Source organism: Chenopodium album, chromosome 5, assembly GCF_948465745.1.
Source record: "Chenopodium album chromosome 5, dcCheAlbu1.1, whole genome shotgun sequence".
NCBI lineage: Eukaryota > Viridiplantae > Streptophyta > Magnoliopsida > Caryophyllales > Amaranthaceae > Chenopodium > Chenopodium album.
The window spans coordinates 31,353,637-31,366,266 of record NC_137838.1 but is presented as its reverse complement, the minus strand read 5'-3'; the positions used below and the strand labels follow the sequence as shown (position 1 = coordinate 31,366,266).

At 44.5% G+C, this 12,630-nt stretch overlaps 2 protein-coding genes across 2 annotated transcripts; both read left to right on the top strand.

Annotated features, from left to right (window-relative positions):
• The first annotated feature begins 498 nt into the window (after nucleotides 1-498).
• Nucleotides 499-1,641, top strand: LOC145632793 (uncharacterized). Its single transcript, XM_081685129.1, has one exon. It carries the CDS (start codon nucleotides 499-501, stop codon nucleotides 1,639-1,641), a length of 1,143 nt encoding a protein of 380 aa, XP_081541255.1.
• Nucleotides 1,642-1,954: 313 nt separating this feature from the next.
• LOC145632792 (uncharacterized) lies at nucleotides 1,955-2,356 on the top strand. The gene has a single exon (XM_081685128.1). It carries the CDS (start codon nucleotides 1,955-1,957, stop codon nucleotides 2,354-2,356), a length of 402 nt encoding a protein of 133 aa, XP_081541254.1.
• Nucleotides 2,357-12,630: the final 10,274 nt, after the last annotated feature.

Here is a 12,630-nt window from a genome sequence, read left to right as displayed (position 1 = left end):
TGCCCTTCGGGCTGAAGAATGCCTGGGCAACTTTTTAGAAGGCAATGGATAGAGTATTCATCCACTAGAAGGGTAGGAATGTTGAAGTATATGTTGACGACTCAATTGTTAAGAGCGTCACGCAGGCTGGACATATCATGGATCTGGAGGAAACATTTGCCACCCTGAACAAATATAAAATCAAACTCAACCCGAAGAAATGTGTCTTCTGGGTGAGCTCGGCCAGGAAAGTTCTTGGGTTTTCTGATCAGCGCGAGAGGGATAGATGCCAATCCAGAAAAGGTTGAAGCAGTCCTTAGCCTGCCTAAGCCTAAGTGCATCAAGGATATCATGCGGTTAACAGGCAGAATGGCCGTGCTGACCAGGTTCAACAGCAAGTCAGCGGATAAGGCCCTGCCGTTCTATCAGCTATTGAAAGGGAACAGATAATTTGAGTGGGGGGCTAAAGAAAAAGAAGCCTTTGAGGGCATTAAGGAGCATCTGACTAAGCTCCCAACAATGATTAGCCTGGAGCTGAGGGAAAAGCTGCAACTGTACATCTCTGCGTCAATACATACAATCGCAGCCGTTTTGCTGGTAGAAAGACAAAAGCAACAAAGGCCGATATACTTCGTGAGCCACGTGCTGACCGAGGCAGAGCAAAGGTCCCCATTGGTAGAGAAGCTAGCCTTCGCAGTGGTCACAGCAGCAAGGAAGTTAAAGCCATATTTTGACGCGCATGTAATAGAAGTCCTCATAAACCACCCGCTGGAGAAAGCATTACAAAAAATGGATGCATCGGGTAGACTCTTAAAATGGGCAATTGAACTTTCTGAGTACGAATTCGAGGTCAAGCCTAGAGAAGCCATAAAGGCACAAGCTTTAGCAGACTTCATAGTGGAAGCTTCCTATGAGGAGAAAGAAGATGATATTGGGGTCTGGAAGGTGGAAGTGGATGCCATAAAGTTTAAGTTCAAAGCATCGAATAACGAAGCTGAGTACGAAGCGGCGCTGGCTGGCCTGCGTATGAGCCTCACAGCCGGAGCCCGCAAAGTACACCTGCAAACTGATTCTCAGCTTGTTGCCAGCCAACTGCAGGGGGCATATGAGATAAGGGAAGCCACTTTGCTGAAGTACGTGACCAAGGTAAAGGAACTGGTTGCCCAGCTAGTCCACTTCCAAATAGACTTGGTCCCCAGAGCAGGAAACTCTCAGGCCGACGACTTGTCCAAGTTAGCCAGCTCCACTTTACAAAGCCTAACAAGGACAGTGATGGTCGAAGTACTAGAAGAAAGCAGCATTATCGAAAAAGAGCAGGTAAACTGCATTGAAAGGCAGAGAGCTTGGTTCTCAGACATCTTGGCGTACAAAGTCCACGGCTCCCTGCCCGACAACGAAGTACAGACCAAGAAGGTGAAGAAAGACGCCAACTGGTATGTAGTGATGAACGGGGAACTCAACAAAAAGGGCTTCTCAAAGCCGCTGCTGAGGTGTATTCCAGAGTGGAAGCAGGAAGGCATTATGGAAGAAGCCCACTCCGGAATATGCGCCAACCACATTGGTGGAAAAGCATTATGGAGTAGAGGTCCTCAGAAGGGGGGCATATTGGCTAACTCTCGCACAAGACGCACTAGCATATGTGAAAAAATGCGACAAGTGTAAAATATATTCACCAGTCATAAATCAGTCAGCAAACGATCTAACTCCAATCCTCAGCCCGATCCTGTTTGCTTAGTGGGAAATGGACATATTGGGACCTTTCACCACTGGGTCAGTAGGCAGGAAGTATCTCATTGTGGCGGTAGATTACTTTACGAAGTGGATAGAAGCCGAACTCACTAAGTACATAAAGGAAACCCAAGTCAGGACATTCATATAGAAAAGCGTCATCACAAGATTCGGGGTGCCACAGTGTATAGTCTTTGATTACGGATGTGAATTTGACTGTGACACCATAAAGGACTACTTGGGAGACATGGGCACAAATTATGCAAGTGCCTTAGTCTGCCACCCGCAAAGCAATGGTCAAGCAGAAGCAGTAAACAAGCTGATCCTGACAGCCTTGCAGAAGAAGCTGGAGGAGTACAAAGGCCTGTGGGCAGACCTAGCCCTAGAGGTCTTGTGGGCAAATAGGACCACTGAGAAGGAGTTAACCTGTAAGAGCCTCTTCACCCTAGCCTACGGGGCTGAAGCGGTTGTCCTAGTGGAAGTACAAATCCCTAGCCTGAGGATACAACACTATGAGCAGCAAGGAAATGAAAAGCGTATGATGGAAGAGCTAGACTTCCTGCCAGAAGTAAGGTTGAAAGCAGCTCCCAAGTTGGCTGTAGACCTGCACAAAAATTATGGGCTTTTAAAGGGTTGGACTTGGTTTTAAAAGGGCTGGAAAGAATTACACTTTGAGGGCTTTTTATCCTCTATTCTAACTCTTTCTCATTCTAATTTTCTGATTCTCTCTCCTGACTCTATTTTTCTAACTTGTATTTTTCGTCAAAAAAAAAAACTCTCTGTATTTTTTATTTTTATTTTTATTTATTTATTTATTTATATTTTTTTTTTGAAATTTCTCTCCTGCAAATTTCAAAAAAAAACTCTCTATATTTGATACTCTGTAATATACTAATATGTAATTATGTATCAATTTCTCTTCACTCAAGTATAAACCCTAAAAAAATCCCTAAATTTCTCCCAAATTATAAACCCTAAAAAAATCCCCAAATTTCTCCAAAATTATAAACCCTAAAAGAATCCCCAAATTAGTAGTCTCTCTCCTCTGTTCTCTTGCTTGCTCCACCGTGCTTCACTGTAGATCAACCACAAATTTGGCAACTCCACGAATTTCATCTTGTTGGGTGTTTATGAAATCTGTAATGGTTTCATCGAATTTATGATGATCGTCCACCAATATAATGTTAAATTGCGATTTCAGAAGAAAAAAAAAAAGTGAAATTGGGATCTAATCGTGAATTCAGGTGAAGTTTGAAAGCTTTGAAGCATTTTTAATAAGTTTTCTAAATATGAAGGTTTATATTATAGATTTAATATATTTGATACGTAAGTAACATTATGTCACTTTAAAAAAAATTAAAAAAAAAAAGTAACATAATGAAGACCCTATTTAGTAATAATGTAATATCCTTTTCATAATTGGACTCGGATTATACTCGACCCTTTGAAGACCCAATTTAGCTTTGATGACAAAGTTTGATTGGACCGGGCTGGGCTGAGTCCAATGACTCCTATCCCTGGCATGGCCTATTTCAAATAAACATTGACCCTAGTCCAGCCCGACCCATTTAATTAAGGCACGATCCAGCCCTGATCCGGCCCGTTGAACAGGTCTAGTTGGCAGCCCAGAAGAGCAGGATTTCAAAAGCTTTCAACAAGAGGGTCAAGCATAGGGAGCTCTTGCCCGGAGACTTGGTCCTTAGAAGGGCAACAGTAGTGGGAAGAGGAAATCAGCATGGGAAGCTATCAGCAAATTGGGAAGGCCCAATCATCATTCACGAGCAAGTTGGACCAGGAGCTTTCCTCGTTGCAGATCAAGAAGGTCAGGTCTTAAGAAACAATTTCAATGCGGATGTGTTAAAGAAGTATTTTGTTTAAACAATCTGAAAAAACAATCATAGTTGTTTCAAGTCTGATAAACTTTTATTCATTCCATGTTATGTTAATTAAGGTATTTGAGCCATTTTTATTAAATGAAATACAAGCCTCTACGTGAGGAGTATGCTGCGTAAATTTGTTTAATATGTTATGCCCAAGCATCATATGCTAACATGCAGAAGTCAAATAAAGACTATAACAAAGTGTTAGAGGCAAGAAGCACTCTAGTGCAAAGTGGTAAAGCAAACGCATCCCTCCCTTAAGCCTCACCTCACCTGCTTACAGCAAAACAGGGCACCACCTCGGGGACGCCTGAGGGGGAAGCCTGACACGTTCAGCTTGAGCAGAAAAAAAAGGGGGGAAAGGAGAAGATGAGCTATGTGGGCAACACTAAGGCTCTCTTAGTCCCACTTAGCTCATCTCTTTGAGGGGGAGAGGAAAGGAGAAGACAACCAGACAATAAGCCCTTACGAAAAGAAGTAAGTAGGCACAAAATGACAAAGTCGCACCATAAACAAGCTGAACGACATAAATAAGTCACAGCAAAAAAAGCTGAATGACAACTCACAAAATGACAAAGTCGCAGCATAAACAAGCCGAACGACATAAATAAGTCACAGCAAAACAAGCTGAGTGACAACTCACAAAATGACAAGTCGCAGCATAAGTAAGCTGATCGACACAAATAAGTCTCAGCAGGAAGGCCCAACCTACGAGGCCCCACCAAATGCAATAAAAGTGCTACAGTAGAAAAAGATCTGGATACTAATAAGAAAAGCATAGTTCCAGGAAAGTGTGCAAACAATGAAATAAACAGCAGGCGAAACAGCAGAAGAAGATCATAAAAAGCACGCATTATAAAGCTGAACCCCTGCCCCCTTGGGCAGAGTAAACATTCAGCAAGACAGTCACGGGACAAATAAAGCCGAGCCCTCGTCCCCCTGGACAAGGAAACACTCAATAGTTAAAGTTAGGAGAACACAAATTCAAGTTAAGCTGGGCAGACCCAGCAACAAAAGACAAAGTACTCAGGAATTACACAGAGAAACATAATCTTTGGCAGCTATACACCCCAAAGATAGTAACAAAAACTACCTAGTTACAAGAGATTTGGGTGAGGGAAACTCTGAGGAACCACTGGAGTAGGAGGGTGACAGCCGCCATAACCTTTATTGATCACCAGTCAAGGAATCCACTCCGATATCTGCAGCAACGTCAAGGCAGAGAGGCACCTCCAAGTTCAGCACAACCTGGTTGGGAATCTTGCAGCCATCAGCACGAGAATGATCAGCAGGGAGGTCAAACAAGCCAGCCTCACCTGCAGCTTCAACCTTAGCCCAGAAAGCGCTGAAGCGAGCCTGATGCTCCTCACCTTCACCATATAAGCTGCTAACGCACCGAGCCGCAACCTCCCATCCACCATCATAGCAAAAGCAGGAGAGCGCAAAATATCTGAGAGCCTCTTTCCTAGCCGCTTCCAGCTCAACAATATGCGCAGCTCGCAGATCTGCCATTTCCGCCTCCAACGCCTTCACCCTGGCCTAAGAGGTCCCCAACTGTTCCTCGCAGCTCTTCAACTTGGTCTGAGTGAGCTGAAATTCTCCAAACTGGAGCTGTAGGGCATCCGCCCACTCTCTCAGCGGAGTCACCTCACTAGCCATAGCATCCCTCTCAGCCTAAGCTTGCTGGACCTCCAAATTCTTATGAGAGAGAATTATGCCCTAATTCTGATACTCCTTCTCCACTGACAGCAAAGCATTGGACAAATCTCCCACAGACATAACCAGCTGTAAGAAAAGCAGAGGAAGAGAAGGGTGAGCCAAAGCGAGAGTTAATAAAAGAAGTTAGCAAAATAAAATAAAAGTAAAATAAAGCAGTAGCCACAGAATAAGCAGAGAAGAAAAGAAAGGCTGAAATGAGAAAAAGAAAGATCGAAAGCAAAAACTAACCTTCTGCAGGTCATGGCAGGCCATAGCAGCTGGGAGGCTGACTGAGCTACGCGTAGAATCCGCAGGAAGACAAACCCCCTGAGTCAAATGGTACCCTAAGGTACTGCCCTTCTAAGGGTCGTCCACAAACAAAGATTCATCAGCCCTCACATTCATTAAGGGCCGAAAGGGAGCGTTCTCAGCTCCAGCAGGACAGAGTATGAGGCGGAGATGTACATCAATAGGAACCTCAGTAAACTCTATAGCCCCAGTGGGGCGGAAAGTCCCTCCAGCAGAAAGCGAGGTCGTAGACAAGGGATTCTCAAAGGCATCGCTCAAGAACTGGTGAACACAACGGTTAAGGTCACTAGAGTTCTTAGTGTCTTCCCCACCAGCGTTCCCACCTAGAAGCCCAATGTTGGCAGAGGCGGAGGCAAGAGGGTCATGACCAGGAGAAGTGCGTGCCTTTTTCGCCTCTAGTTCATCTCCGGTAGGGGCAGAAGACACCGGATCGTCCTCCAATCAATCACAAGACAATCTTGCTGGTGAGAACCCCCTGCTCGGGAGAGCCCACCCCATGAAGTGCTTCAGAGCCGCCCTCTTAGCCCGTAGGGTTGCGACGGAAATCTAAGAAGCTCCATGATAGACTCATCAGGGAGCTGAAAATCAGCGGCTGCAGCAGAAGGAACAGTAGTGTCCTTCGCAGCGGTGGTATCCTCAACAGAAGAAGTAAAGAGCAGAACATGCTCTGAAGAAGAAACAGGTTTTTCAGCCGCAGTAGTAGTCTCAATCCCCTTAGAGGGAAGCTGGAGAACACTGTCAGCAAAATCGTCAGCACTAGCCTTTGGTTCATCAGAAGCTTAGTCACGTTGCCTTTTGGCAGCAGAGGTCTGAGGTGCCACCTGGCCGGAAGCCGCGACAGACTGCTTCTCAGGAGAAGCAGCAGGCGCCACTAACGCCTCAGAATCTGAAGCCTCCTTTCGAGGAGCGGGGCGAGTCTCACGCCTACTCCCAACAATAGAGGACGAAGGCTCAGGGTCAGCACGGCTGGACCCAGCGCGCTCGCCAGTAGCTGCTGTGCCAACAATAGCCCGCAGTTCAGCAGGAGCTAGGCGTACCTCACCCTTTAGAGAACCCGCAAACACCTCCAGCATATCAAAAAGGTGAGGAGGATTCTCAAGATTGGCGGTCAAAGGGTCTTTCCAATTATCAACCAGCCCGAGCATACGCTTGTCCAACTGGTCATAGCCTGATAAACAAAACAGCAGAAAAGTTAAACAAGACGAGGAAGGAAAAGGAAAGGCAGAAGGCGGAAAAACTTACCAGACTCATGCGTACGACACAAACGCATGGCAGAGAGATGTTCATTGCCCACAATGTAAATGGATTTGGGCAGCCAGACCTTAGGAAACTTGGAGTCACCAGTCCCCGCTCCCTGCAGAGCTTCAAAAGCTTATGTCTTACGGGTAGTCTCTAAGAGAGATACTGTGACCCCGACCATGTTTGTACGACTCTCTCTGAAGTTGCGTGGGGCAGCAAAGTTGGAAGGCACCCTCACCCAGAAGAACTTGCCAATCCAGTCCCTGTAACGTCCAAGTTTTGGGTAGGACAAGACCCTACTCTCCTTAGGAGCAACATAGTACCACCCCGACTCAGTCCCAGAAGCAGACCTCTTTAGGCTCATGAGAGACTTGAACAAGTGCAGGGACTCAAGATACCTTCGAAACCTTAGAAACCATAGTACGCAAATCAGGGTGTGAAGGGAAGCAAGGTGCACCAAAGAGATGCAGATATTGAAAGCACGAAGCAACTTCTCTAAGGTGGGGACCAAAGGAAACCTCAAACCCAAATCTAGCTGTGAGGCAAACACAACCATATGACCTGCAAGGGGAGCCGATAACTTTGCACCATCAGCGGGGAGAACCAACTTGTAACCCTCCCCAAAACCATAGAACTTCTGCCCAATAACGGCTAGATCCAGCCTTTCTGCATCCTTCCGCCAACCAAAATCCAACAAACAGTTCTAAGGCCCATAACACTTGTCATCCAGAAAGAATTCAGTTTTTCCTTCCTTTACGGGCTCCACAACATAAATGGGCTGACAGTCGTAATATGAGCGGTCGCCAGGAGACTCAGTCATTCTGCTTGATTGAACTGCTGGGGAAGAAAACGGTGAAAGAGTCCTAGTATTTCCGCCTTGCACTACATAATGATCAAATCGATGCACGTAAGCCATGTCATCAAGCCAAGCAAAACTGTTTAAAGGCTGAACATGGGGAATGGGGCTAACAAGAGACACGCCAGGGGGATTAGCCTTGACAGCATCGGCTAACGCTTTATGGCGCATTGCGCGCAGCCTCAAGCGAGTAAGATGGGATAAAGGAATCCCATCCAGCGTGTGATCTCGCTCGCAATAAGGATCAAAGAAATCAGGACGGGGCCTGCGCTAGAAAGGGCGAAATGCACTACCCTCTACGAGACGACTACTGCCCGACCCAGACGCAGCAGTAGGAGTCGCAGCAGTACCCGACCCGCTCGCAGTAGGGGGAAAGTCAGGAGGGATAACAGTTCGATTAGGGGTAGGAGAAGAAGAAGGAGAAATAGGAGAAGTGTGCGCAGGGCGCTCACCTTAAAGAAAAGATTGGGAAGAAGAATCCGATCCAGTGGCCGTTTGAGGCTCACTCATGTTCTGACTATCAGAAGCGTCATACATTATGAAATCTACAAGGAAATACAAGCCCGCAAAGGAAAGAAGATGCAATTGGGCACCAGAAAATCAAAGAATCAGTTTAGGAACAATGAAGGAATAAGAAGAAAAAGCCAAGAACGCAAATACGACAACAAAGAGAAGAAATGGGAACACCGACAATTGAGAAGAATAAAAAGGCACAATCTTGCGAAGAAAAAGCAAAAAGATGCAAAAATGGGATAAGTACAGACAACAAAAGGTACAAAGTAAGTACCTTTAAAGAAAAAGTTGCAGAAGCAAAAGAGTACAACAATAATGGCGAAATAAATGCCCAGCAAAGTTCTAACCTGCAATTAAGAAGAACAAAGAAGAAACAAGTCAGTTAAGAAGCAAGAATTAAGAAGGGAAAAAGAAAATAAAGTGAAAATTAAGATAAAAACAAAGACGAAGAAGCAAGAACTTACCACAACAATGGAGGATCTCGAACACTTGAAAGAGGAAGAGCAAAGAGCAAAAGTTTTGAAATGACAAATTAATGAATAGGGAAGATGATAAAGTAAGAGGAGTAAAAGAAATAAGTGAAAGAGGAGACAGTGATATTAATACGAAGTAAATGGGCAGTTAGACATAAGGCAAACCGCCATGTCACTTCACTAAAATCAATCTGGTAGCCCGGATCGCCAACACGTGTCCCACTCATGCAAATGTGATTCCTGTCAAAAAAAAAAATAAAAAAAATTAGCGGGAGTGATCGAAAATCCTCTCTGCAAGATCGTTATTTCTCAGACTTCAGCGGAAGTGATCGAAAATCCTCTTTACAAGATCGTTATTTCTCAGACTTCAGCGGGAGTGATCCAAAATCCTCTTTGCAAGATCGTTATTTCCCAGACTTCAGCGGGAGTGATCGAAAATCCTCTATGTAAGATTGTTATTTCCCAGACTTCAGCGGGAGTGATCAAAAATCCTCTCTGCAAGATCGTTATTTCCCAGACTTCAGCGAGAGTGATCGAAAATCCTCTCTGCAAGATCGTCATTTCTCATACTTCAGCGGGAGTGATCGAAAATCCTCTCTGCAACATCGTCTTTTCTCAGACTTCAGCAGGAGTGATCGAAAATCCTCTCTGCAAGATCGTCATTTCTCAGACTTCAACGGGAGTGATTGAAATTCCTCCCTGCGAGATTGTCATTTCTTAAGACTGGAACCAACATCACCATACAAACAATACGACAACAGACTCAACAGTAACAGCACCTGACCTCGCAAGTCTTCAGGGCGCGTCAACACCCTAGAGACTTGAGGGGCTAGGAGTGTGCAGGTTAATTCAGCCAGACGACCCGTTAAGTCATGGCCGATAAGGCTACACGCTCAGAACAGATGGCAAGAAAAGAACCTCAAGCCATCTCTTGAGGGGCTAGTTGTAGGGGATAGCTCCTGCTGAGCTATTCCTTCCAGCTGGGCTCAGATAAGAAGAATGTTCCTACAAGCAAAGAGTCGGCATGAGTGACCTCATACCACCTATTGAGGGGCTGAACTATCGCCCAGCCCCCAGGGTGCGCACTCACTGCCAAGAAAGCAATTAAAGAAGGGCTCACTAGCCCGGCAGAGTCAGCCCGCAGGGCTGACCAGGCTGAACTCTCCACGAAGGAGATGGTACGCCTATAAATAGAGGGTAAAGTACAACGGAAAGGGGGTAAGACAATTAAGTCATTATACTTTCTACATCTCTCTAAGTACACTTTCTCTCTCTAAACACTCTCCAACTTAAGCTTCGGAGGGGGGGGTTTCCTCGAGCCACCCCCGAGGGCAGTTTACATGTGCTACCTTGTGTAGGTAGTTGACGGGACCCAGTTCGTCCTGCAGAACCCTTGGATCCGCACTTGGAACAATACCCCTTTAGGATTTTCCTAATCCAGTATGGAGAGGGAACCGGAGGTCGGCTTCTATTACCGCCTCGTAGCAGACAAAATAGTTGTCTGCATTCTCTATTTTGTCGTTCCAGGCCATCACTGCGTCCCTAGGCGGAACGATAATATCCCACCCCTTTCCAAAGGGGTGCTTTTCGTTGAAAGCCCTGAAGCCACTCTTCAGCAGGGCTATGTCACCTAGAAGCATCCTAATTTTCTTAGGGTCAGGTTTTCAGCAACTTTCGTTGGTTGCTGATAGTCAGCCGCGAAATTATCTTGATCGGAGCCAGGATCTTTTAGTGGCCTCAATACCGCTTGATCCTTCCCTGAATCCATTAGAGGAGGCGGCCTCTTCAACGTCTACGTCTCGAACACTTGAGCTCCCAGAAGAAGAGGGAGCCTCTTCATCAGAATTGTTACTCTCCTCCAAACTTTTATGTTCCCCATCCGGAACAACCTCGTCGGTAGGCACTTCCATAGTGTGCCGGCTCTTAGACTTTTTGGCCGTCTGTTTGACTCTAGCCATTGTGTCCTGCACAGACACAGAGAGGGAGGAATTCGGGGATGAGCACAACAGTTCCGACAGTCCAGCAAAGGCACCTCTGGTTCTAGACTCAGCCGATCCGGGAGACCGGCTGAGTGTCCTAGGCAGTGCCGAGTGTGTGGATTGAGAGCTCATTTTATTTTTAAGACTATGTATACAAACAGAAAAAAGAATGTATAAAAGTTGGAAAAGTAAAGCTAAAAATGGTTCAGGCGGTTACCTTGCGTTTAACTTTGGAAACTACTACAAACGGTGACCGGGTGTTGCAAGGTTAGCACACAAAAATCTTGAGAATTTGATGCAGACGAAATCAGAGAATATCTTTCTAAAAAATATCTCTTTTTCTGTCTAGAAAGTCAAATGAAAATGAAGTGAGAGAAAGAGGGGGAGGGGGGGGGGGTAAACTTCTATTTATAGAAGGTGAAAACGGGGGCATCCCGTTTGAATTTTAATTTTTACTAGTCGTTGTTACTGTTCACCTTTGAAAGGTGGACACGTGTTACAGGCCCCACGTGACATCCACGTGACCCCTTTGAGCGGCAAATGTTTAGGGTAAAAATTACCCTAGACAGGTGTCCCAATAAGAGAAGGCCACGTGTCAAGATCAGGCTGACCCAAGTGGCCCCCTAGCCATCTGACACATGGCTCCTTCATATAGATTCTAAAATGGCGGCCTTCAAGGGCCCAAATCCCAAGAAAACGCCGTAATTTGGCGCAGCCCACTAAAATCTAGGTCAAGTGACCTAGATAGGGGCACACCTACCAATGAACCTATAAATAGGGAGATATTTTCCCATTTTGGGGACACATTCAATAATTTATTACACATATTTTCTCTTTCATCAGAGAAACACCTGAGCTTGGAATCCAAGCAGATCCCCACCTAAATTTCTGCACTTTTTATTCCCTTTCAATTTACTAACTTGATCTTCGGAGGCGGAGCTCCAACAACCCGGAGTCTCCGTTGTTTTTGCAGGTACAACTCAGTCGGACCAGTGTTTGTGACGTAACTTTCCCTAGGGAAAAAACACCCAAAACAGGATGAACTGTCAATTATATCGAAAAGCAATTATGTATATGTATAGGAATCAAAAGAATTATTAATCATTCAGAGCTTTGGTGCTTATAACGTGTTGTGAAAATAAGGGAAAACGTCAGGGATTGAGAAAGAATTGATCTATCTATGTTATTCCATATATTTGGGGTATATATACATAGAATAATAGGGTTTGCTAAGATAACAATAAACCCTAGATCTAGAATAATCCGGAAACATACAAAGAGGATAATGGATATCCACACAATATTTTCATAACAAATATAAATAAAATCAAATAAAAAATAAAAAAAAAAAACTACAAAATATTAGTTGTTAGGTTTGAGCTCTTGTCCTCTTGTCCATATATAATCACATGGAAAAAAACAAACTACTCTACACCACTCCCTCCGTCCTTTTATTACATGCCTATTTTTTTTATTTTGAACGGGAATTAAGAAAGTTAACATTTCTTAAAACTAATAATTTGGAGTATAAATATGCATGTAGGGTTAGAGAGAGATAGAGAGAAAGAAAATGTGGTTGGAAATCAGGAGAGAGAAAGTATTGAGAATTGATTTTAAAGTAAACAAATGAAAAAAAGGGAGTCAAATCATCAAAAAGAGAATAATATAGGGGAGAGTTCCAAACGGACTGACTAAGCCATCGAAATAAAAAACCGCATGTAAAAAAAGTACAAAATATAAATAGAAACAGACACTTAATTTTGATGAACAAAAAAAAAAATACAGACATCTAATAAAAGGACGGAGTGAGTACAACTTATAACAAATGCAAGAAAAATTTAATATTTATCTTGAGCCAAGCGGGAGGCCATGGCCCACCTTAGCCCCCCTGGCTCCGCACCTGCTCAAGTTCCTCAACCATGAGTTTATTATTCTCTTTATAAGTAATGGGTATAGATATATTACCTTCATTTTTT